General features: G+C 53.5%; 1 protein-coding gene across 3 annotated transcripts; it reads right to left on the bottom strand.

Moving 5' to 3' along the window:
- Positions 1 to 1,376: 1,376 nt before the first annotated feature.
- Positions 1,377 to 25,707, bottom strand: EDA2R (ectodysplasin A2 receptor). Of its 3 annotated transcripts, XR_008749717.1 has the most exons (10): positions 25,589 to 25,707; positions 19,636 to 19,746; positions 18,789 to 18,967; positions 17,942 to 18,027; positions 17,499 to 17,663; positions 16,854 to 17,000; positions 15,901 to 16,391; positions 15,477 to 15,607; positions 15,232 to 15,280; positions 14,738 to 14,824 (listed from the first exon to the last, which is right to left on the bottom strand). XR_008749717.1 is itself a non-coding variant. In XM_055818269.1 (9 exons), the coding sequence occupies exons 2-9, from the start codon at positions 19,720 to 19,722 to the stop codon at positions 2,277 to 2,279; spliced, it is 1,455 nt and encodes a 484-aa protein (XP_055674244.1). In that variant the 5' UTR covers positions 19,723 to 19,746; positions 25,589 to 25,707; the 3' UTR covers positions 1,377 to 2,276. The 3 variants fall into 3 exon arrangements, 2 of the variants coding, with proteins under 2 accessions (XP_055674244.1, XP_055674243.1); XM_055818269.1 differs by lacking the exons at positions 14,738 to 14,824; positions 15,477 to 15,607 and adding an exon at positions 1,377 to 2,527; XM_055818268.1 differs by lacking the exon at positions 15,477 to 15,607 and having other exon boundaries at positions 10,283 to 14,824.
- Positions 25,708 to 25,996: the final 289 nt, after the last annotated feature.

The following is a 25,996-nucleotide window of genomic DNA, read 5'->3' as shown; positions in this document are numbered from 1 at the left end:
CTCTTAGGTTGGTCTTTTTCCCTTTCTTTCTTTCTTTCTTTCTTTCTTTCTTTCTTTCTTTCTTTCTTTCTTTCTTTCTTTCTTTCTTTCTTTCTTTCTTTCAACGGCTTCATAATCTTTTTTTGGAGGAATCAAAGACCTCATTCCAAAGAAGTGGGTCTCTCTCCATACCCCTTGATCTTCTGCTGATCTATGTCATTAGCTGTATCTTGCTGTGAAGAATAACCTAGCTGGTTTTCTTTGGATCTGTCAATTGTAACATCTCCTCATTGCTAAATTTTTCTCCCCTAAATGGGCATGATGTAAGAGCTGACTGTATTGCATCTTCGTAATGGCTTAGCTATCTAGGCTGGTAATTATCAATGCCTGGATGAGCCTGAAAGCCTTGCACGCTTTGCCCATTGCCTCGAGGCTCTTGTATCACTTGAGGATGCCCTGACTAACACAGTGGCACTCAGGCAAACTATAGGATGTACAGCATGAAGAAAAAAAAAAAATAATAAACTGAGCTATGTTGTTTGATTTGAGCAAGGCACAGTGACTGAGGGGCAAGGGATTGCACCTCTGCTGAACTGCAGGCGCAAGGCTTGCTGCCGCAGCCAATGGGCTTAGCCAGCCGAGGTTGGGAACAGAGAACCTAAGAAAGTCTGCTTTTGCTGAAACTGGCCAAGGCCTGAGCCAGCTCAGCAGGTAAACAGATTCTTAAACATTCATTAATTTGTCTTCAGACATGCTGCTCACTTGTGGGAATGGCTTCCTGAGTGGTGCCAGAGGCAGCCCAGTGACCAAGACCAATGAGACCAAGGGAGAGCTTCCAAAAATGGGACCACTGCTTCCCAGTGGGTGTTTTCCTCCCTGTTCCCAGGGGCTGTGCCCATGGGCTGCTGCGGGTTTTGTGCCCAGAGTCCTGCCCTGGCCAGGGCAGCAGGCAGCGGTGTGTGGGCAGCAGAAACAGCATGCTCGGCTCTCTGCAGCCCCATGGCATGGCAGCCCCATGGCATGGCAGTCCTGAGGCTGGAGGGCTGGACAGAAGCGTGGGGTGAAAGAGTCCCCCTGGAAGCCGGTGCCATCCAGAGAGCCCTGGTCCTGCTCCCGTGCTGCAGACCGAGCCGTTACCCCCTGTCTTTGGCAGCTGCGGCACGGCTCTCCCTGGCAGGCAGATGACTTGGATCTGTCCCAGGCAGGCAAAGCCCCAGGAGGCAAGACCCCGAGGGTGAATTTGGGGGGCAGATTATTAAAACACTGAGTTACCAGAAGTCTACTCCAAACTATTTCAGCACACACAAATCAGTATGTGAAGATTCAACAGAGACATGTCTCAGTGATTAACAGCTCAGATTTATTAAGGTTAGCTCATGCCAAATGCATCTAACTGCCTTCAGCATAGCTGCTGATGAAGACGATAACAGAGAACACAGCGCAGGGGATACCTGAATTCCAGAGACAAATCCCCTTATATAGCCCCATCACATAATGAACAAAGAAACCACAAAATGCCAACTAGATTAACAAAAAGCAAGCAGAAAAATACCCACAATGAGTCAGAAAATTAGCTCAGGAAGAAGAAACAGTATACAATTATCATCAGTTAGCTCTTCAAGTGGAAAACAGTACTGAGGGGTTGTCCAAAGCATGCTGAAGGAATAAATGTCCTCATTGAAATGCAGATCAAGCCCTGGTAAGGGGGAATATAGGTGGGTCTGTGTCAGAGACCATCCTCTTGCGCTGAGATATAACTCAGTAGATTGGGTCACTCCCAGACCAGGGAGGAAAAAGCCTGAACCTCTCCCAGGAGGCTTGGATGCAAAGGGCACACCCAGAATTAACACTTGGAAGATGATGAGCAGACACCCTCTGCCATGGGCAGCAAAGGAGAGCTGCTCTCTCAAGTCAGGGCAGATGGCTCTACCCTCTCACCGACTGAGGAGCAAACATGCCTGCCTCCCTCGAGCTATCACTCCTGCACTGCGGTAGGGAGAAAAATGCTTCTGATCTCCCCAGACTTTGGATGAAGCCCAAGCAGGAGTACTGACAGCGCACAGGCAGGTTTGTTGCACCAAGCACAATGCTGGAGTCAGCTCAGTGTAAGGTTTCAGAGCTTCTCACCAAGCTGCCCTGTCCCACCAGTGCTCAGCAGTAATCCCTACCCAAATTCCAGTATATATTCCTAAACTGCTCCCCTGAGCTTGATGCCTGAGCACTGCCAGTGCACATACCTTTTCAACGGATGCCTGCACCACTCAGCTCAGTGCCGAGCAGGCATGCCAGTGGCAAACTCATTGCCAGGATGTGTTGGCAATGCCGCGTTTCGGATGTCTATGTTGGAACAGGACTGAAGCCATTTGGGTCACTGGCTGATGGCACGAGGCAGGAGCATAGGAGCAGCTTGCCAAACACTGCTGCAGCTCTGGTGAGGGCCTGAGCGATGCTCTGGGTTGTGCTGGAGAGGCCAGGTAACAGTGGCGAGGAGAGGAGCCAGGCGGCACTGCCGGAGCAGGGAGGTCTGCAGTCAGCTGTGTCTGGTGTGCTGCAAGAGAGCAAACCTTCCTTAGGAGGCTGCTGGAAGTCTCCCCAGACAGCAAAGCAAGAGCACTGCTTGCCTGGCTACCCCCTTGCCCCCTATTTTTAACTTTGCCCCAGTAATAAGGGTTGAAGTAACACATTTGGCACTTGTAACAAGGTTTTGTTCTCCCATGAGCCCATACTGGCTAATAATGCCTTGTTCAGCAATGCCAAATCACATGAGGATGCTGCCCTCTGCAATGAGCTGGCAATTAAGATCAGCTGTCACTTATCAGAAGAGAGAGGAAAAAAAAATAGTAATAAACCCCCCTCCCAAAACAACAGGCTGAGTCCAGCAGAAGCCATGTGTCTGCTTTTACAGCACAAGTCTGTTACTTGAAGAGACTTTTCCATGTCAGACCTGATAAAAATCTCCTTGCCTTGACAGATAAGAACAGACAAATTGCTTTATAAAATCAGATTGATGGACCATCTAATTTGTCTGCTAATGACAAAACCAACTGCTTTATGGAACACCATAAGGGACAATTATAGGGAGTGTCCTCATCAACGGGGACATGCACTCAGAGCATGCCTTTGGGAGAGGCACCATGTCACATGTGCCCAGAAAGGGTCTGGCCCACAGAACAGCTGGGCACTTGCAGACTGGTATAAAAAGGGTAAGAAAAAAAAAAAAAAAGCGCAAAGGGACGACACTGGCAACACCAGCCTGCCTAATACCCCTTGTTACAGAAGCTTAAAATAGCACAGAAAGCCCAAATATCGTGTAGTTTTCCATGATTTTTATTCTACATATTCTTGGAAACACTAAAGCTCTTTTGGAAACTTTAAGAGTTCTGATTTACAAGCTTTTATCTGGTTGTTCCTTTGAGCACTTACCATGGCAAGGCACAATGTCTGGTAAGTGAAGAGCACCGATTGTCTTTTCATTATCTTAGGATGTTGGCATGACAGCAAATGAATAGAATAGGAAATAAAAAACAAGCTGGGGAGCTAAAAGGAGGGAAGGGAGAGGGAAGGGAGGCTTTATACTAAGGTGTCATTCACAGGAGCACATTGTGTGGGCAGCTGGACCCCAACAGAGACCTGTTCATCTGTGCAGGCAGCTGCTTTCGCCAGAGGCAAAGGTAGCCCTGGCAGCATTTTGTTCATCATCTTGTGCCGGCCCCTCCATGGTGACTCCAGGTTTGGCACCAAGCGTGTGGAAACTACAACGGTCACACCATTTAATGGCAGCCTGGTGCCTGCTTGTGAAAGATGCTGAGATCTTCTTAGAGCTCCTCTGTGTGTGGGGGGTGGTGGTGGTGTGGGTGGGGGTGGTGGTGGGCAGGGAGGTGCACAGTGTGTGTGTGCGGTGTGGACACAGTGTCTCATACCAGCAAAAATGGAGCAATCGTTGCTGCAGGTTGTGTGCTCACCGGCACGGGCTGCTGGTACCTCCGGGGAACCTGCTGCCAGGAGGTGAGAGCCTGCATCTGCCTTGGCCAGCAAGCGACAGCAAAGTGTTTGGGGATGTTATGTCGGGTTTGACCAACATATTCTACTCCAAAACCTTCACAAGACAGCTGTAAAGGACATGAGTGTGGGAGAATCAAACAGTAAAAAAGCAGGAAATTAAAGCTTCCCATGAAAACTGGCATTCTTGTGCCTATGCGTTCTGTTACAGGTATTGCCATTTTCAGCTAAATGTCAGCCAGATTAATGAGATCTTATATGTGTATGAAACACGTTTTCCACTAACCTCATTCTTGGGGAAAGCATAATTCTTCCATTTGGAGTTTTCCAATAAGAACTTGATGTGGGTGAGGCAGTCAGAGTGTGGTAAAAATCCATGGAAGTTACTTCCATGAGGCAAAGTTAACCACCACGAAAACCAGAGCTCTTTGCTGGAATGCAGTGCTTGCAGCGCTGGCTGGAGCAATGGTGGGTGATGGTCAAAGGACGGTGTGGACCCACAGTGCTCACTGCTCTCCCACAGATGCCTCCTGCTTTCTCCCCTTGCAGTCCCACTGGCAACGTGAGCTTTGCACCCCATTTTGCCTGTCCTGCATCCTACCTCCCTCAGCCTCTTCTCCCTGCTCAGCTCGGTCAGGCAGCCACTGCTGTCTGCCTGAGCTGGGCTCGGCTTATGCCGGGCTAGTAACAGCCTAGTGGCCAAGCCTGAACCAATTTACCTACCCTTTCCAAAGCTGGGTTGTCAGAATTTTTTGTTTCGCTTTTGCATTTCTCCTGGTCATTGCAAAGGAAGGAGAGAGTGAGGGTGAAGGTGGGAGGAACTGCAGTATTTTCCTATTTGTTGTTTTAAGCATTGCTAATATATTCTCTCCCTCCCTATACAAAGTGGAGGTTATGAGCCTTTCCTCCACTTCATTTAAGTTATGTTTATATATATGTATGTATGTATACATACACACACTGCGGGTGCTAGGGTGCAATCTCAGATACCCTTCTGTGGCACGTGGGACAGGAGTGCACCCCCGTTAGTGCCTGGGGTAAGGGGCCACATGCTTTGGGAGGACCCTCTTGGACACAACCAGGGTGAGAACTCATCGAGGACACAGAGCAGCTCACGACCAGCCCTACCCCCGGTGGAGCTCTGCCGGTGGAGCAGCCCCCACCATGGTCCTTGCTGCGTGCCCCGGGTCCTGTGGCACCCACCAAGCAGCATCAGGGCGACGCAGGACAGAGCCCCCCGGCTCGGGGTTGTGTCCGACTCGTCCAGCCTTTGGAGGTGGCTGGGGCAAATATCCCAAGGCATCGTGTGCTTGTTGCTCCTACTTGTGTTAAATTAACTGTAGGCAGCAAGAAATGATGAAAACTGGCCCTATTGTTGTTGGATTTGATTGAGGCATTTATTTGTAATCCAATAACTCCTTAAAACCAGTTCAAAGGAGTATGTGAGGCGGAGTTTGAAGAGGTATTGAATGGGTTGCAAAAACACTTTATTCTTTTGCTAAAACTCTGTTCCCCAGCGCAGCTACATTTGAATCCAAAATCAGCCCATTACCTGTTAGCATAATAATTGTCACACAGAAATGGGCTGGCCAGTCTCAAAAAGCCTCATTTACCACCAAGAGTCAGGGAAGGAATACAGGAATTTCACTGGGATAATAATGTATTTTTCATGGATAATAATAGTTATTGGCATCAGACTGTCCCTGAAGACAGAGTGAGTGCTTGTTTTCATCAGCAAGGCTTTATGATTGGAGCTGCAAAGTTTTGCCTTAAAAAATGAACTTCTGCTTGTTGCTTCCAGTTCAGTTCCAGTTAAGAGCATTTGCTGCCATTAATATCCTCCTAATCCTCTAAACACAATGCCCAGTTTCCCAGCCCACCACCCACGCAGCCAGGGCAGCGTGACCTGAGGCGGGGGTCGACTCCTTCGGGCTGGGCGGGCAGGTGACAGCAGAGGCAGACCCAGGGCGCGGGTGCTGCTTCGTCTGCCCAGCAAAGCCGTGGGGTGATGTTTGCCCATGCTGCGCAGGTGATGGAAAGCCACCAGAGATGCTGATGCCCCGGATACATGCACCATGGAGCTTTTTAGCTGCTTTTTGAAGAGTCCCTGTGGGTCAGCCCACCGGTTTGAAAGGTGAGTTTGGAAGGTAGAAGAAAAAGAAATTTCTGTCTCCTGGCAAACACATTCAATAATTCAATAACATGCTGTAAAATGTGTTTTCATTCACTTTAATTGCCCTTGTGTCCTGCAGAGAAGCAGCAATACAAGAACTGTGCATGCAGGGGAAAGCTTGTGGAAAATACAAAATGTGAAAAGCAGAGAACAAACCATAAAAAAAGTCATGTGTGGAGAAGAAGAGGAAAGTGGAGAAGGAAAGAAATTTGGGACTGGAAAGACAGTTCTCTGAAATGGATTTAAGTCTTCAGTTTTAACAACCAAAATTTAATTAACTACCCTCTAGCTGCTTATGCAGAGGAGACAGGAGCACACAGAAATTTGTGCAGAGTGGATTTAAAGGTTCAGTGCTGCAATTACTCTGTCAAAGAGAGCACGGAGGTGCGGCTGAGCAAGACGAGCCAAGCGGTAGAAGTGGTTTATTACGGCACTAAGTGCCGATGCCTACAGGGATGAGTAATGCCCATGTGAGGAACAGCAGCAGAGCACAGGGGAGCTGGGCATCACCTGGGCCTGTCCCTAATGATGTGAAAATGAGCTGAAACTTAATTACCCGCTTTCTCCTTGAGTTCACTCCTGTGAATCCCCTTCTCTCCCTGACATTGTTCCCCTGAGGTTTCTCCTCTTTCTTCCTTGTAGCAGATGTGCATGGGGAGGCTGGAGAGCAGAGCTGGACTCTCCACTGCGAGCAGCTGCTGCATTGCCACTGCCACCCCTTACCTAAAAGCCACTGCAGCAGCTGGCTGCCACCGCTGCTGTGTGCAGAGACACGGGCGATGCTCTCAGCACAGCCCTGGCTCTGCTCCCCCGGCCAGGGTCTGCACGGCTGCAACAACCTGGCATGATGGGGCACCAGGCTGAGAGGAGGGACCAGCAGTACCTTCCTCCTCTCCTTCCCCTTCTCCATGGCTGTCCCACGCTTGCGTCCAAGGACAGCCTGTCACAGGTGTTTGAAGGAAAACCTTGGAGGAATGTAGTTTCCTTGCTGGTGAGCCTCTAAGTCCAGATGTGGTTTGGTGCCCGGCTGCCCACCTAAATTCTGCCAGACTATTCATGCTGGGCAAGCAGATGTTAATGACCTGGCTTAAGGTACCTTCTACTGACAAAAAATTGATGGAATGGTTTTCAACCCACCTGAAATGCACTCCGAACGTTAGTGAGAGTCTTGTGTCACGTAATGGAATGCAATCAGGCATCTGTGTGTGCTAACGAAGCAGCTGTGCCAGGTTAAACCTCCGCAGGGTTCGCTCCGCTTGCTGCCAGTGGGTTTGCTGCCTCTCGTATTTGTGGTGGATCACCTTTCCTCAGAGCCTGTTGGCCTACGTTTAAACATCATAGCTTTCTATAGGGTATGGAAGAAAACGAAATGCAAGAGCAGGAAAGCTGCCCTTCCCAAGGTGTCACTGAGCACCTTTCACTTCTGCCATGTGCTGACCCCAGCTTGGCAGCTCAGCCAACTTCCCCCGAGGAGCACAACCTCCCCTCTTCTGACCCTTTCCTGCAGAGGAATGAGCAGCCTTCCTCTGCTCATATGGGGCCTCTTCCTGCCCTGTAAGTGGAATTTTTTGGTCTGTATTTTAACACCACATTGTTTTTAATCCAGATCACCCCACCCAGACCAAAGACGGACAAACAAACACAGGGTTTCAGGAAAAAGGTCTGTGAAAGCACTTGCTCTGTGCCTCCAGAATCTGCACAAGGGAAACCTTAGAAAGCTTGTCTGACATAACTGTTCACAGATCACACAGTCCTTGTTAGTGCAGGGCTCATTAATTAGCCTGGTGCTTGCTGTAGGCTGCCAAGCGGGATCCGACCCAGAGCATTTCATTAGTGGGAACATCTCCTTCAGCCTGGCCAGACCCCCCCACCAGCTCCCCTTAGCGACGCAGTGCTCACCAGGCCAAAGGATGTGCCCTCAGATGGCAGCTCCTGATGAGAAGGATGCAAAGAGCCCACTTGACTTGCAATAGCACCTCAGCAGGACTTAAGGTCTGCTCAGGGTTTACTGGTCTGCACAAGGACACAGGGTCACTGGTCTCCACCTTTGCAGTTACTTCATCAGGGGATGCAAGTGATGTATCTCAACACCTGCCCTGTTTCAGCCAAGTTCTTTAAAGCAAAAACCCATTGGTCAGGGATATCTGGCTTGGCAGGACCACTGGCTACAAGCTGTGGCTGCTGGGAACGGCAGGACAGACATCTGCATTCCTGCTCCAGAGACCAGCTCCTAAGAACACCCAGTGCATGTGCCTCATGTGGGCCAAACAGCATTTACTGGCATCCTCCTCTGGAACCGGAGGCTTGTCAGGCAGTCGGCCCGTGTGCTCTGCATGCCTTTGTACAGCTTTGCATCCCAGCTGGAGACGTTCCTCCCGGAGGCAGTTGAGGTGAGGACCATGTATACCCCAGCATCTTAACACGCTGCCATCCTCTGCAGGCTGTGGCTACTGAGGCACCAGGAGCTGGAGAGGCAGGAGTCAGCCTTGCTCTGAGCGCCTGGCAGCTCGTTTCAACCCCACACTTCTCTACTTGCATGGAGCACACACGTTCCTTCTGCCAGCTCTGCCCACATACGTCTGCCTCTTATCACAGCGCTAGGAACAGCAGTCGCAAGTACTTTGAGGGGAACACGGTTTGTCATCTCTCCTCGTGCATCAGCCAAAACTGAGGCGAGACCAGACAACACAAATGCTCTGAGGCAAGGAGCAGTGCAGGGTGTAAACCTCTTGTTCACAGGGAGCTCCTGGTTTGGGTGGAAGCATCTGCTTTGCATGGGAGTGGTCACCCCAAGGACTTCTCCAGAAGAGCAAACCCTTGAGGTAGGGCCAAACCCACCCACACCTTACCTACTGCAGTGTGTCCAGCCCTCAGACACCAGAGAACGCAAAGTCCTAGATGCTTACAGCCCTATAACCAGTAGTCACTGGAAGATAAGGCAAGGCATACTCCAAATTCCCATCCCAACAGCACGCGAGAGGCTGCTCTCCCAACAAAGATGCCTCCAGTACTCTCACCCAAAGGCAGCCTTCCTGCAGCCTGCCAGCAGCCTCAGGCAAGCTGCTGGGCATGGGCTGGGCTCACAGCCCCAGGCCCAGCCTCGCCTGCGGGAGGGCTGGGGTGCTCCCCAGCCTCCAGCACCTCTGCCTGCACCATCCACCTGTGGTTTCATTTGGGGCTTGGTACAGGCAGAGGCATCAGGATCACTTCCCCCTTGCAGACCTTCAGTAAGGCTGGTTGCCCTTGGTACAGCAGCAAGTTCATTGCACTATTAACCTGGAGTGCTTTATTTCTAGCATCTGTGGAAACAGAGGCTTCATGCACCCAAGGAGCTCCATGGAAAAGTCTTCTTTGGAAACCATGCATACTCAGCACCTTGACGGATACTATGGTTTTGCATTCAGTGATGAATGTCTGGTTCTTCTGGGCTTTATTTCAGAGGCTTCTTTATGCATACCTATTGTATTGCCTTAGCAGGAGGCACAGCTAGCGAGCGATGCAGGACTGCCCGCAACAGCATCACGTGTGGGTGTTCTTCACACTAGCAACGAGCTATAGCACTACAAGCACCTATAAAGCCTGCAAGAGTTTGGACAAGTATAACAACTTTAATTAGAAAAAAAAAATAATCATCACATCCTTCATTCTAATAATTATTTTAAAGAACAGACCAAATGTAAGGGCATGAACAGACTTAATAAGCACTATAATTACCAAGCTTCAACAACTGTTCCACAGCAAAGCTCCAGGAACCGGAGGTCCCTGGGCACCATTTACGGGGTCTCTGCCTCCTACCCAGACCACGCAACAACCCCCCACCCTGGGATTTGACCCTTCTGAAGATTAAGCCTGCAGAAGAAATAGGCAGCTTGTGGGGAAGGGGTCACAGGCCACGGCCGCTCCTCTCTAGCAGCACCCGATTAAGCCTTTGCTGCCCCGTTCCCACACCAGTGCCATGAGGCTGACTGACTCAGCTGCAACAGCATCTCTCTCCGAGATGCCTGCCCCTCCCAGACGTCCCCCTCTGTCAGATCCGTGGGCAGGCAGGGGGCTCGCAGTCACCCTTGCCTGTATGCTGCTGCCCAACACAGACCCACAGGCTGGAGAGGAGAAGAATCAAAACTCTGAGCATCACCACCTCCAGCTCCAAAATTTATTTAACCACAAACACACAGCATTTGAGAGCACCGGGTCTGGGAGGAATGTGGGGCACGCACACACCCCTTGTTTAACAAAAAGGGCAGGAGCCTCGGCTTCTGCTTTATTTGAATACAAACATCACCCCAGAAAACAACAGGAACAACTACTTCAAAATTACAATGGTAATTACACAGAATTTACAAAAATATAAATAACCTATTTGTAACCTTAAAGAAAAGTAACATCCACCATAAAACACACCGTGTATTGCCCCAGGTAAGCTATGGCTACAGAAATTTATTCAATTTTTATATTTTTTTTTAATAAGAAAAGCACCAGAGTCTGCATTATTAAGTAATCCAAAACAAATGGGGCATTTCCCCCTACCACTTGCAGACTTTTCTAGGAAGTGTGCCCAGATCATTAAAACCAAGTTTTCTTCAGTATTGCCTGCTTCTGTAAAAATATATTCAAGGTACAATTCTTAAAAGAACCCTGATTGAGAAAAGCACCCAAGGATGTACTATTTGTTTGTTTTAATGACCACTTTAACAGGATTTAAACATGTGCTTAGTTTAAGTCTATGCTTAAGAGCTTTCCACAACAGGGCTGGATTTAAAATTATCATATAAATTCCTCTGCAAATCAGACTTCCAGACAAGAGTGGTGTCAAAAACAATCGCTTGTAAAAAAAAATAAAATAATCCTGCCACACGAGAGTATTTCCAACGTTCAGCCCTAGCCAAATTTTGCACATATGCTGAACTATTTGATTCCTTTCAGCTCTTGTTGAGTCATGCCAGCTTGGCACAAACAGCTTCCTGACGCTGCAACGTGAGATTCAGCGCTATGGGAATTTCCTTTGCTTACATTCCATGTATTGTGCTGAAAATACTATTAAAAAGCAAGAGTCAAGTGTCAAGTCCATTGGCTCCCAGCTAAAGAAATTCATCACCCAGGGACAGTCGCTCTTTCCATGTCCACCTCACAGTGTTATGTCCTGCTTTTCAGGCTCTGGTAGTTCCAGTCTCCTGAGGGCTTCGGCTGGGCTCCTGGCAGTCTGGCCAAAGGGGTCCCCCCACGGGGGTGCGTTAAAGGCCACCTGTAGTAATTCTGCCCCTGTAAACACAGCTGATTTTGCCACCACAGCTGGAAGGAGGGTGCCCACCACAAACACCAGTGAGCTGGCAGGAGCTGGAGGGGCTGAATGGCTGAAAAGCACCCCCCCAAAATGCCCTTGTGCAGGGTCAAGCCTCCCTGGAGCACCAACCACAGCAACTCACACCAAGTGTGGGGGCTCTGGGTAGGGCTGAAAACACTTAAAACACACTTAAAAGCACCCCTGCCTCGTGCTGCCAGCCCAGCACCGCAGGCAGCGCACCCAGCATCGCCTGGCAGGGCAGGAGCTGCAGCACAGCACAAACCCACCCCATGCACCGTGTACAGCATGGCACAAACCTGCCCTACACATTGTATACAGCACGGTGCAAACCCACCCTACACGCTGCCACATCAGCCTCAAGGCAGAGGTTAAGTTTTGGCCGTGAATAATATTGCTTAGACATCAAACAGTTGAAAAATAGTTTACCTTAAAAACTACAAAGGGAGTGAGGCTGATTTCTTTAAAGGGAGGAAAAAAATAGTAATTTGAGAAGTAATCCATCCAATGGGTCCAGAGCCCACCCTCTGGCATGCCAGCAGAACTGCTCAGCACGCATGGGAGGGATGAACGTGAGGACCTGCAGCACACATGTGTGACGATGTCCTCGTTATTCACCGTTTTTAATTTAACACCCACTCCCACCCATCCCTTGCTCCTGAGGCTGTGGTGGGACAGGAGGCAGCCCAGCTCTGCCGCCCTGCCCCATGGCCACAGCTCTGGGCACCCCAAGGGACAACCCACTGGTGGCACCAGTGACACCCACACAGGGACACGCAGGACAAGCCACCCTGACTAGTTTCAACTTCAAAGCCAGAGCTGGTGAGTTGAGCTACAGGAATGCTTACTCAGGCAGCTGTAGGTAAATTTATCTTAATTCCCGCTGGAAGTGACTAAGCGTGTCCACAGAGGGATTAAATATTTATTTGATTTTGTTACATGATTAATCCAAACACTCTCTCCCTGCTGCAGATAAACCTCAAATGAAAATACCCTGACCCCAGGCTGTGTTTGCTTTAGCAATACTTTTCCTGACTGCTCCGTAACAGACCAAGCATGTAACAAGAGCCTGGCTAACCCTAGCCTAAAACAGGTACAAGGTCTAATACTTTTGGGTCTTGCAGAGCAGAGAGCAATAAAATGACCTTGACCTTGGAAGCAACAAACAGCAGGGGAGAGAAAGTGTCATATCCAGCTGAAACTGGCCATGCCTCTCCTTATCTAACCGCATCCTGAGTGTGTTCAAGTCTTAACAGCATTGAACGGGGAAAAGAAAAAAAAAACCAACCAGCAGCTATTAATACCCGCGTCGGGCCAGCTCTGAGGGAAGGGCTGCCTTCCCAGAAGGTCGCCTGCTTTTTTCCAAGCACCGTGGTCAGATAAAAGGCAAAACTTGAGAGCTCGGCGGGAAGGCTGGCGGGTGCCCGGGCGGGCGGCAAGGGTAACAGTGCCGCTTGCTGGCAAACTCTGCTCGGCCGGGACCCGGAACGGGGGATGGCAGAAGGCCGGCGCCAGCCGTGGCGCTGAGGAACAAAGCGCGGAGCGAGCACCGCTGGCTCGGCCCCGGCGATGCCACCCGGGGCCCCAGGACAACCCAGGGCGGCGCTTGGCATCCGCCACCTAAAGGTGCCCAGCGTAGATCCGCGGGTCGCAGGGAGCTTCGGGCCAAGGGCGCCCGCCGCAACCCATGAGCTCAACGGGATCGGCATCCGCGGCCGGGCTGGCAGCAACGCGCTGCCCCCGCCCCGGGCAGCTCCCGCGTGCCTGGCCGCCCCCGCCTCACCCCCGCGCACACGCCAGGCGGGATCCCACTGCATCCCCCAGCCCCGTCTGTCGGGCCGCCAGCAAAATCCTGTGGAGCGTCTCAGGGGCTGGAGGCAGATTCAGAACAGCCTGGCTATGCCTGCAGCCACCAGCCCCGGGACACAGCACCCGAAATCAGGGGTGCCCGACGCAGGCGGGACTGCTTCAAGCCCTGACAGGTCCTCCAGGAAGAAGTTAAAAGCAGAAGGGTGCTCCCCTCCCTGGAAGCTACTCCCAGAAATGAGAAAATCAGGCCATTTTTAGGCAGGGAAAAAGAAAAAAAAAAAACCAAACAAAAAGAGGAAAAAATATTTCAAAACAAGCCAGCTCTGTGATGACTGGCATGGGGACATCACCACTGAGTGTGGTGCAGCCACGGTCATGGCTTCAGCTGCTGCCCAGCACGGGCACAGCACTGGCTCTGCCCGGGACCCGGCCCCGAAGCAGCCCTGCCCCAGCCACCCATGCCACCACAGGGGTGTTTGCCAAGCCTCGGTGCTCAGCAGAGGTCTGTGGGGCTGGGGTGCACGGCAGGAGCCAGGGGAGTGGGCCAGCACCCTCCCCAGGCTAGCAGCCACAGCACTGTAACAAGGACAAATGTCAGCCCAACCCAGAGATCAGTAAGAGACTTAGAATCACAGAATCTGCACCGCTTCACCAAGGGGAAGGTGCCAGGGCGGCACGGGGAGACCAAAGGCTGGAGCCCTGCACAGCAGCCACAGCCAGGTCCCCTGTGAGGGCAGTCTCCAGCACACAGGAGAGGAGCAAGTGAAAAAGTAAACAGGGAAAGTGGCGACCAGCACCTGGGAAAGCAGAGCATGGGCCAGATGAAGGACAGGAAAGCTGGAATGGGAGAGGCAATGGCTGTGCCCATAGGAGCATGGCTGCCTGCAAAGACCTTAGCCCCATGGCCAAGGGACCCCACACCAACAGCGGAGCAGCATGGGGCTTGCTGCAGAGTGAGAGCACCAGGGCACAGCAACGGGCAGCACTCTGCTGCTGGACAAGGGTGTCAACAGCTGGAGAAAAATGGGCTCCAGAGAGGCCCAAGCAAACCCTCTCACACAGAGCCTGGGAGAAGGCACGGCTGCAGCTTCCCAGCACAACCCCGAGGAGGGGTGCTCCCCGTCGCATCCTTCTGTTCCCCAATGCAAAGACCATCTCCACGTACTCCCCACGTGCACACCAGAGATGATGTGTCCGCAGGGCTACCAAATCCTCTCCCATACCAGTACACACAGTGCCTGGAGCTTCCTCGTCCCTTCTCTGTCCTCTCTAGCACTGGTGGCCCTGAGCCTGGCTGAGCACGAAGTGGTCACAGAGCAGGAGCAGGGCGTCGAACCGCTGGAGCCGCTGCAGAGCTTGGGCCAGGAGTGGGATGGTGACTGCATCTCCCGAGTAAGCAAAGTGAGCGACGAGCTGCTCAAATCCAGGTATCCGCCCCAGCAACTGGGGTGCGACCCCTAGCTCCAGCGCCACGTGGCTGAAGTTCTTCACGCTGTTCAAGGAAGGGTCCAACAAGAAGGCAAGTGACTGCACCAAAGAATGGGGCAGCTCTGCTACCAGGAGACCTGGGGACAGCAACACAGCAAAGTGGGGGTAGAAACCAACCTATCCAGCTAGGATAAGGATAAACTGAGCAGCCAGACTCCAGTCCCTGTCCCTACCGAACAGGTGAAATGCCACCCTGCCAGGGCAGGTACCTCCTCCAGCATCACCTTCAGTTTGCTTAGTCCTGGGGAGGCTGGTAACTGGTAACAACTGGGCATCCATCTGCCACCCACACACAGACCATTCAGGCAGTATCACAAAAAACCTACCCTGTGAACTAGTACCAAAGGCCATGAAAGTCAAGTCAAGTCCCAGTCATGACTGGCACCTCCACACAGCCATGGTGGGCTTCTGGAGGAGCTTCCTTCCAAGGATTTGCCTCTCCCCACTACACCAGTAACAAAGATGAGGCTGGAAAGACACTTACCCTTTGCTGTGCTGCTGATCTGGGTCACGAGGCTCTGGGCATCATCCACCTGGCAAGACAAAGACCCCAGAGTTGGTGGCAGCCTGGTGAGAACAGCATTGCCAGCCACTGCTCCAGGGCCATCACAGGGGCATCCCTGAGGCTCAGACCAGCACTTCTCCTTCCAGCACTACCATCCCACGGAGCCAATGACCTCCTTGGGATGCTGCAGGGCCTCCCAGCACACTGCTTCCATAAACGGTCACCTGGAGCTAGGCTGTAAAACGCAGCTCTCTGCCAGACGTTTTCTGAGCCTCAAAGATGTTAGTCACCAGGTTCATTAGGAGCTCACCAGAGAAGGAGGTGGAACCAGCCCCCCTGGTACCAGGTCAGTTTTCTGGAGAGCAAGAGGACAGGAGCCACACAAGAGCACATCAATTAAAGATATGCTTGTACATTCAATAAATTGACTCTGGTCTTTTGGGTGTTCGAAACCACCCCCGCAGGTCACAACTCCATGGCTGATGGCCTGTTGAGTGACACAGCACTAAACATCTGGCAAATTGCTTTTTTGTAAGTGCTGGTTAGTGCCAGATATTAATGAGCCTTAGTCTACATCCCTAACCTGCTGTGCCCCAGCCCGGGTCTCTGGCAGCTGTTTAGAGGAGCGATGAGGCTGGAGGAACTTACCGGCTGCTCCCCGCTTTCAGCGGTGGGATTTGCAAAGGTGGAGGGTGGGCACCGGGCCCCCTGCTGCCCCACGCCACTGCTCTCTGCCGGGACCCTCTGTGCTGCCTGGCTTGCTGCCTCCTCCGGCCGCTCGCTGCCTGCAAACTCTGCCTGGCTGGAGAACTTCTGGAGGTCCAGCTCGGTGCACTCCACTGGGGCGTGTGGCCACTTGTGCTGCATCTCAGAGGCACAGGAGGAGAGGGGGGCCAGGGCCTCCGCCATGCCCAGCTGGCCCTGCCTGGGGTCGGAGGGCAGCAGAACCCCAGCCAGGCAGTCGCCACAGCCTGAGGCCCGAATGAGGGGCTGGCTTTCCAGGAGGCCCCTGCCCAGCTGGGCTTTGGAGGCAGCGCTGACCGTGACACCCAACGGCAAGTCCATCTCCAGCTGGAGAGAGGGGAGCTGGAGCCCCACGGCTTCCCCATCTGAGATGAACTGCACTGCTTCCACGGGGCCTGAAAGCAGAAACCAGCGTGGCTCAGCACAGCCCGGGATCTGCCCTGGCCCCCACAGGGGGTCTGCCAGCCCTGCTGCTAAACCCACTGGCCCAGGGCCTGCGGGCAGTGCCAGGAGCACCCTGTCAGGGGTCAGAGCCTCATCCCCTGCACCACCACTGAGCAAACCCACTTTTGCGCCCTTCTGCAAAGTTTTGCCTGGGGTCTATCCCTCCCCCAGTTGCACGGGAACTGGGCTGAGAGGATCATGAGCCACAAGGGCTGTGCAGGACTGTTTCTGCTCCAAGGTCTGCAAGCGTTTTTTAAGAAAGGCCCCAGATTTCATGTTGGTGGGACTCAAGACATCATCTGGCTCCATCCTTCTTGCCTAAGGGCATCTCAGTAAGTCCTAGGACTGCAGGAGCTGGAGCCCCGCACCACCCTCCCTCCCCAGAGGAAGGGGACGGCAGCAGGAGCAGGTACCTTCTGCCTGCCTGTAGCAGGGGCTCAGGTTCTTCACACCCAGGCAGCAGGGACCAGACATCTGCTCCTCACACAGGAATCTGCTGGGTTGTGCCATGGTCGGGAACATTGCTCGCTGGCCTGAGAAGTTCTGAGTCCTGAGGAAGACTTGGAGGATACAGGAGAACCAGTCTGAGCAAAGGCTTGGCCTGCTTCCCCAGCACCTCCTCAGCCGTGTGGTATGTCTGCCAGTGAGGAGCTGGGAGCTGCCTGGCATGCTGCTGGATGCCAACTTGCCCCAACCCCAGCCACCAAACCCACCGCCCCCTTCCCTTACCAGTCCTCCAGCCCTGCCAAGAGTCACTCAACCTCAGCCCACCCCCGAGAAACCCCAGGAAGAGAGGATCGCCTGTTCTGACAAAGGGCTTTCTCTTCCTAATTATGGTACTAATGGTGAGGGAGGTTCCTCTGCATCTTTCAGCAGGCAAAGCACAAGAGAGGTCCTGCAGATGTAAAAAACAGGATGAGGTGTTTATCCTGTCTGAGCACAGGAACGCTTGGGTCGCTGCACGAGCAGCAATGCTGGGGGCACTGCTCTGGAGAGTGGGGAGGGGGCCACGAGCGCGTGTGAATAGCAAAGGGGAAGCGCTGCAGGCACTGACTCACCTCGCTGGCACTGGCTCTTCCAAAACCGTTTGCAGTAGATGATGGAGAGTGCCAGAAGCACCAGTACGATGATGACCAGGGCACTGCTGGTCAGTGCAAGAAGGGCTGTGTCCTGCGGCGGTACGGTGGGGACAGCTACCTTCACCAGGTTTGTTCTGGACCGACCTGCAAACACACCAGCCACACAATGCTGGAGCCTAATCCCAAGGCTTGGGCCACCCCTCCCTGCCCATCCCTCTCCACCCACAATGACTGCACCTCCTCCAGCAGGTCTGCAGGACAGCAGCAGCCAGCAGGATCAGTGAAAGGATGGTGCACATCCGAGTGCACACCTTTGGCACAGTCACAGGGACTTTGTGTGCACCATGAGCCTGCCCCACCGCGCCCACAGTGCCCACCCTACCCCAGCAGCTTGCCCGCCACCAGTGAGGGACGGCACGTACACTGGGGCTCGGAGGAGGGTGTCTGCTTGGTGCAAGGGATGCACTCCCAGTCCAGCTGCCCACTGATCCGTGCCTTGCGGTAAAACCTGCCAACAGAGCAGAGGGTCTCAGCAGTGCAGGCCCCATGGTGAGCAACCCCCCACACTCCTGCCCTGGCACACTGGGACAATCCAAGGCAGCAGGTCTCTCCATCGCTGGCTGAAGCCGTACCCGCAGCCACTTTTTCATGGCCAGCCATTTTTGCCAAGGAGCGACATCACTTGAACAGCCTACCCCTGTCCTGGTCTGTCAAAATGCACGATACCTCCATGAAGGCACAGGAACACCCCAGCCTACAAACGCATCTGGGAGAGAGTCTCATAAACCAGAGCACCGACTTGTTCCTCTGTCCCAAGCCCCACAGCGTGCCGGCATGTGGTCCACAGCCCTCCAGCATTTCAGACTGGTTGTATGCAGCAGCCTTCATTTCAGCAACCCCTTACACTCACCACCCAAGGCATGGTCTGTCCTCTTTGGTAACCACCCACTGTAATGGTCTACAGCCATTCATCTTCCAGGGCTTAACCACTCTGGTGTCCACAGGAACAACTCAGGCCTGGAAGTTTTCTTCCACTGCTCATTCACGGGAGCCTTCAGGTTCCCTTCTATGGAGCTACAAGGGGGCCATCAGATGGGTCTGACCTGCATGTCATTAGCAGTGTCCTCAAAGAGGCAGGCCTGGCTCACCAGGGCTCCTCTTATGTCCCATGTTCTGGGTGGCCTCAGATAAAGCCCCCTCTGTCCATCCCCTCCTTGCATGCTCCCAGGTGAGATCATTGCGGCTCTGCTGGAGCCAGGCTCCGCTCACCCCGGCAGGCACTCCCCACAGACCGCGTTGGTCGTTGATGTGCAGTTGGATTTCTGGATGCGGTTGATGAGGGCGCAGGACAGGCATGGCTTGCAGCCGTGATGCCCCCAGCTGTCCTTAAACTTCCTGGGAGGGCAGGCAACACACTGCACATCCCCCCCGCCGCTGTCGGCACAGTCCTGCAAGACACAAGGTTGGGTGCACAGCTGCAGTGAGAAGCCACTTCAGGTCCCAAAGTGGTACCGATGGAAACAGCACCCCTTCTTTGGGGGCAAAGGGTGGAGGGGTTACTGCTCATGCAAAGGGTCCTCAGAACCCAGCCAAGAGCAGATGCCAAAAGAGCAGCTCTGACGGAAACATGCTGGGAAGCTGCTGCCCTGCCATGCTCCCCCAGCTGTGTTTAGGGAAGAGGAAAGCTCCAGCAGCGCTGGAAGCGGGGGGGACCCCTGGGCCCTGGGGTAGGAACCGCAACTCCCACCTCCGAGGCTGGGTCAAACCCCCAGCAGAAGCGCCCTGCTCGTGACCATCCACTGTGCAGCCTGGCTGGGCAGCGCAACTTCACTTGGGGCTGTGACTGGGATTTCAGATATTCAGATTTCCATCAGCAAAAGAAAAGAAGGCAACTGCAGCAGCAACCCAAAATCCCTTCCCATCTCCTACTTGCATCATCTCACCCTTCCGTCCAGGGTGAGACCATTCACTGTCCCTTCCCACCAAGTCCCAGCTCTTCCCAGCATGCCAGGACCTAGCATTACCCCTCCAAAGGAAGACTGGCAGAGGATTCACCTAGCACTGTGAAAGCCTTGGTGCTAGATGATGCCCAGTCCTTCCAGAGCAGCCGATTTACCTTGGAAAGCTCCTGCCCGGGCATGCATTTTCTGCAGGGGATGCATTTCCTATGCTCATCCAGGTACTCGCTCTCTTGGCAGTCCATCCGGGCTGGAGAGGGGCAGGGAGCCTGAGAAGAGGAGAAGACAGAGGTCACAGCCAGCCCCAGCACTTTTCAGACCAGCAGCATGCCCTTCACCGGGCAGAAGTTTCCACTCTGGCAGGTGGGATGGCAGCCTGCATTTCTTGTGCATCACGGACATCACTGGCAGGAGGGGGCTGCCTGTTCCCACTGCATGGAAGGCAGCTCCAGCAGCTCAGGGAGGGCTTCCCAGCAAGGCTGGTGATGAACCACCTGCTTCTGCTATCACGTTGCAGCCTTCACAATGGAGCAAATTAAATTTAACTTCCAGTATTAAGGTAGATGCACCAACTGCTCAGGTCACTGATTTGCCAGTGGACTTTGCCAGCCCTGGCTGTAGGTCTGGGTATCCCAGATTATCAGGAGAGCTCAGTCCCAGCAAAGTACCAGCTTTTGGATCCAGCATTTGGTCTGACACGACCAAATGCTGGTGGCCAGCTGCATCCCCAGCAGAACAGGACACATACCTGCAGCCCTGCTGTGCTGGCCTGGGGCTGTGTGGGCTGCTCAGGGTCTTGCTCTGCAAGCCCACTTGCAGCTCAGTGTGGGCTTGCTTGCAGAGATCTCTGAAGACCAGCAGAACAGAGGCACCCCCTGCCCACAAAAACATCAACCAGAGCCTTCCCAAGGTGAAACAGTGGCTTAGCTGAAGCTAATGGCAGAACCGCCCCAGCTGCAGTGTGCACCATCAGCAAGGGCGGCTCACAGGGGAACACGGGACAGGCACCTCGCCGAGAGCAAGCAACTCTGACTGAAGCGACAAACCCCAGCAATTTATTTGGAGTTTTGGGGCTGTCTCTTCCTTTCTGCATATTCCAGGTGGGTTCTTCCACAATGACAGAAATGAAATAAAATCCACCCCCACTAGACCAATCTTCATTTTGCTTTCCTCATAACCTCGTGCAGCAAATCAGGACAGAAACAGTGTTCAACCAGCCTGGGGAGCAAGACTCGTTAACTTCTAAACACCCCCCAAGAACAGGGACCACCTGAAAATGCTCTTTTGAAGATCACCACCCTGAACCACCTGGGCAAACCTGGCATGTCAACCAGAGCTGTCCTGCTCCGCAGCCTCGGGAGGAGGAAGGGCTTGGCCGGGATGCCCGTCCCCTGCAAGGCTCTAGCAGCAGAGAGGGGAGCGGACTGCAGGCCCCCGAGCACCCCCTCCTGCCACAGCCCCCTTCCCCTCCCAGGCACCAAACACAACATCCCATGGCAGCATTCCTCTGCAGGCTTTTTCTGCACTCCTCAGCTTAATCTCCCACCACTCCCAGCTGCCTTTTGGAAGTGGACACTTGGACAGGCTCCCCAGGCTCTGAACGACTGAGATTCATTCGAGATGAAGCCTGCCCTGGACGAGCATAGAAAGTGAGTCACCCCTCAGTGTAGCTCCTGTACACGGCCAGGTCTCATCAGCCGATACAAGGGAAGGCAGAGCAAGCCAGTGAGGACCGGCGATGAGAAGCTAAAGGGAGCTAAATTTATCTTGCAAACATCTTGGGAGGGGCACAGTCACAGCCTATAAATAGCGTAAAGGTTACCGACACTACTGAATAAATAAAGGAGATTCGTCACCATCTCAGAAGGTGGTGAGGAGGGAGCTCGGTGCCAGTGCCCTGGGAGAAGCACAGGGTTTAGCGCTGGCATTCGGCTACAGGCTGAATCCAGTAGGAAAAATAATAAGGGGGGAGACAGGTCCCAAATGGGTGACAACTGCTTCGGAGGGCTAGCATGCTGCCAGCCTGAACCCACCCTCCCAGGGAGCTCAGTGTCACAGCCTGGCTCACCCCTGCCCCATGCAGTGGGCTCAGCACCGCTGATGCACTGGCTCGGAGCACGGAGCTTGATTTAGGCTTTTCACTCGTTCCAAGAGCACAAGACATGTGAAACAGGACTGCAGGCAACAGAAAATGAGCCAAGACACCAGAGTCTGGAGAACAAGGGGACCAATTTTCACCAGCTCTCCAAAGTGCTGCTATAACACAATAAAGAAGTAAAAACAATCCCAAACCAGCAGTCTCTTCGGTGAAACTGTCCTGCGAACACAACACAACCACTTTCTCCCATACATTTACAGACTTTTCTGCACTTCAGCAGGGCCTGTGGCTAAGGGTACACCCCTTGCAGACTGTCTCCCTGGAAGAGCACAGCTTAAACCAGTTTCTCCCAATACAGAAAGTTACACAGTGTATCCCATGCCGGTACAGCTCCATGCGCAAGGCCATCTGCCAGCATGACTGTATCGCTCCGGGACAGGGGGGGACCGCAACCATGCCAGCAGAACCATTATGCGTAGAGCAGTCTTGCTGTTTCTCAAGCCACAATATAATGATAGATGGAATGAACACTTTGTTGAATATCTGGCATGAAATTCAAAGCTGTGGGATTTTTATACTTCTTATTTTAACAATACCAGAACCAAGACATTTAATTTGTTAAGTGGAGCATACGTCCAAACCACACAGCACTGCTCTGGTAAAGCAGCGATTTCTGATAGTCTAATAAGCAACTGAAACAACTGGTCCTAATTAGCCAAAAGTAAAAAGCAAAAACAAACAACAAAACCCACCCAACCCTTTGGAAACTGCACGGGATCCCAAGGTGACTGCCAGAGCAACAGATTTTATTTGCAAGCGAGGAACATAAACATGACACAGTATCAATGCGCTTCTAGGTTGGAGGGAAGCAAAACGTACTGCCATCGTTTCAAGATGCATGAAATCTTCTAACTTAAAGACATTGTTGTTTCTTAAAGGACTCTTTTATTGTCTTAAAGAGACATCTTGTCTGAGCAAGGCAAGCAGAACATGTTACCCGCTGTGTTGTTGTTCAAGGCAGCAAAAACATGAGTTGCTGAATGAGTTTCACTGCATGAGATAAAAAGCATTTCAACAAAGCTACAATGCAAGTTGCAGTTCATTCACTTCCATGACAGTTCTGGAGCTCCATTAACGCAACTTTCAAAAAAATTAGACTATATGGGAATCTAAACTATTTCTTTTGTGTCCAGTAATGGATTCTGGTAGGAGAAAGAGGGCAAGGAAATCAGTAAGTGAAAGTGAATGATGAAAGATGTGCCACTTACCTGAAGATGTTTATCTGAAAGTTGGGAAATGTCCAAAGACCCTTATTGTTGACATAAAGGATGTACTAATTGCTAATCCCTTGGATTTTTGTTATCTTTAAGAAGGTCCTTTGGTCCTAAGTTCTTGTTGTCTATGCAAGGTGGCAAAGACAAGGACTTGAAATCATGGTCACTAGTTTAGTGAGGAACAGAGTCTGTGCAGAGACAAAGAGGTAAAAAGTTCACTGGAGGAAGACTCACAATCTTCATCCTGAAGACCCCCAGAAGACCACTCCACAAGGATATTGTGCAGGTGTGAGATATGTAAATGAGTTCCCAGAATTGTAATGAATATGTAAACGATTTCCCAGAAAGTTAATGAATAGACATGAGTGACTTGTATAAAGAAGAGACTGAAAAGTCCCCTAGGTGTGCATGACTTTGGTGGAGTGATCCCCCATGCACCTAGTGCTGCTGAATAAAGATAACCTCCGCTCACTCGTATATTGGTAAAGTGATTCTTCAAATCAAAAGCATACAAAAAGCATCATCAGTGGAAGTGTTAGCACTTCTGTTTCTCCCTGTCTGACTACAGGCCAGCAGGTACCCAGGGGCAGGCAGGGTGGCATGGGACCTGCAGCAGGAGATGGACTGGGCTGCTCACTGCCCCAGGCGTGGGACCTGTCCCCTTGAGCTGTGGGTCTCTGCTCGCTGGGGACAGGGAGGGGGGTGCCGAGACCCACCTTCAGGGGCTCTGGCACCTGCACACTGGCAGCAGCTCTTCCACGTCACCATCACAGCAGGTTTCTGCTCTGTGGTACCACAGACCAGCACAGCCAGGCAGTAACCGCATCTCAGATGAGAGACTTGTATACATTGGAACATAAAACTAGAGCGTTGAAATCCTAAATAAGTACTGCAAGTGGGAAGGAGGGGGGAAAAATGAAATGTTATCTGGAAAATATTACTGCATGCCTTGCATTTGGCAGTGTCTAGTCCCAGTCTCTTGCTCAGTCATTCCTCTGCTCCTGCTCATTAGCCCGCACTCATTTTGTCTGGACAGCATCTATCTGCACCTCCCCATGCTATAAACCATGCTGGGAGTGACTCTGCCACCCTGGAAGATGCCTTGCAGACAAAGGACTGCTCAGAGAAGTAAAAAATAGGGGGTGGGGAAAGGCTGAATCTTTCCACATGGCTTGGAAATCAGCAGGTTCTTCAATATACTTTGAAATCCTACTCAGCAGATTGTGCACTAATTGTTTAATTTGGAGAGGCTGGGAACTTCTGTTTGCTTAAGGTGAAAGCACCCCAAGCTGGTCTCATCTCCCTTTATCACATGGCAAGAGCCCCCAGGTTGCAACGCTCACTTCTGGCTCCTGCTTGCCGATGCCAGCTGCAGCCAGGGGCATCAGAAACAACATCAGCTCCCCCAGTACAGGGCAGAGCACAACCCTCCTGGCTTTGCTGCTATTCCCATTCAGCTTCGTGGAGTCCCACAAGGCATCTGCCCAGGCACAGGTTTATCCTGGCCTAAATGATGGTGCTGCGTGCCCTCGGAGAGAGCTGGGGAGCCAGGCTACAAACCACGGTGGACAACTGAGGCTTGAGAAGGGAGAATCCAGGGTTCTGGAGGACCACAACATCCCTGCAGGACACCAATGACTTCAGTCCCAGGGCCCCAGAGTTAAAGCCACAAGGCTCTATGCCTATATTGACCACATAGAGGTAAGTAATTATCGCCTGGGACCATACCTACTGACTTTTGTCAAGTTCTGGCTGTCCACCATAGGCATCCACACTCTCTGCCTTACCAGACATCCCAAGAAAGACTTCCAGAACTCCTACCCGTTTTCAGAAAACTCTGGATTTCTTCCCACCTGGCTTTTGCCCCACATCTACCTCTTAGTAACTGTCACGGTCTTGCTTGCAACAACAACTCAGTCTGTCTGGACTGCCTGGGTTAAAGTTTTGGGGTTTTCTTCTGCAGTTTTCAACACCATCATAAACACCATCACGGAGATTACACTGTGAAAAGCATCGCGTAATCTGAGTGGCCACCGTCACAAACACAACCGCAACGAGTGCTTACCCGCACTAACGAGACGTGCCCCTGGAACGGTTCTGGCACCCGTCCGCAGGCCAAACCCCTGAACGCTTCCACGGGGCGCGCACTGCGCGGGTCCCGCAGCCGGCCCGGCGAGCAGCTCCCTGCGAGGGCGCCCCCGCGCCGGCCCGGCGCGCCCGGGGGCGGTGGCAGCGGCCCCCACGCCTGCAGCGGCTGCCGCCCGAGCCCCCGCCCGCCTCCCCCCCACCCCGGCAGGCCCCGGCTCGCCCGCCGCCCACCAGCCCCGTGCGCCCAGCCCGGCCGCGGCCCAGGCCACGCGGGACCGGCTGCGGAGAGCCGCACGGCCCCGACGGCGCCCCCCGCCGCCCGGCCGCGGGAGGGCGGGCAGCGCGCCGGGATATGCCCGGGCACGTCTCGGCCAGGGGCTCCACGGCCCCCCGGCGGCCCGTCCGCCCTGCAGCCCTCTGCCCGGCACCCCTCCGCCCCGGTCTCCGCCGCCCCCGGCCCCCCGTGCCCCTCGGGGGTGCCCGCCGCAGCCGGCTGCAGCCCACGTGTATCCCGGGTGCGGGACCCGCCGCAGTCCATCCCGACCCCCCGCCACCTCCACCGCCCCCGCCCGGCGGTGACACCGGCACCAGGAGGGTCGGGACAGCCGCCCCCGCGGGCGGGCGGGCAGGTGCGCGGACCCCGCAGCTTACCTGCGTCCCGGTGCCGGCAGGACGGAGCGCACCGGGAGCGGCAGCGCGGGCAGGACGCAGCGCGGCGGCACCGGCAGGACGGAGCGTACCGAGGCCGACCGGGCTCCGCGGGACCCCGCGTGGAGCACAGCGCGTCCCAGGCAGCGGCGAAAGTCCGGCGCCCCGCCCCCGGCCCGCCTCCCCAACCTCCCATTGGCGGGCGCTGCCGCCTGGGCGGGGATATGCAAATGAAGGCCCCCTGCAGGAGCGTTCGGGAGCGGCTCAGATCTGCAGCGCCGAGCACCGGTACGGGGTGGGGACCGGCAGTGGCAGGACTGGGGCCAGGACCGGGGCCACCCCGGGCCAGGACCGGGGAGCCGCGCTGTGCTATACGGCGTAGGGGCAGAGTAACGAGGGGGCGTCCCGGTG

This window comes from Falco peregrinus, chromosome 13 (genome assembly GCF_023634155.1).
Source record: "Falco peregrinus isolate bFalPer1 chromosome 13, bFalPer1.pri, whole genome shotgun sequence".
Classification (NCBI taxonomy): domain Eukaryota; kingdom Metazoa; phylum Chordata; class Aves; order Falconiformes; family Falconidae; genus Falco; species Falco peregrinus.
The sequence above is the reverse complement of the archived record's forward strand: the minus strand, read 5'-3'. Positions and strand labels throughout refer to the sequence as shown.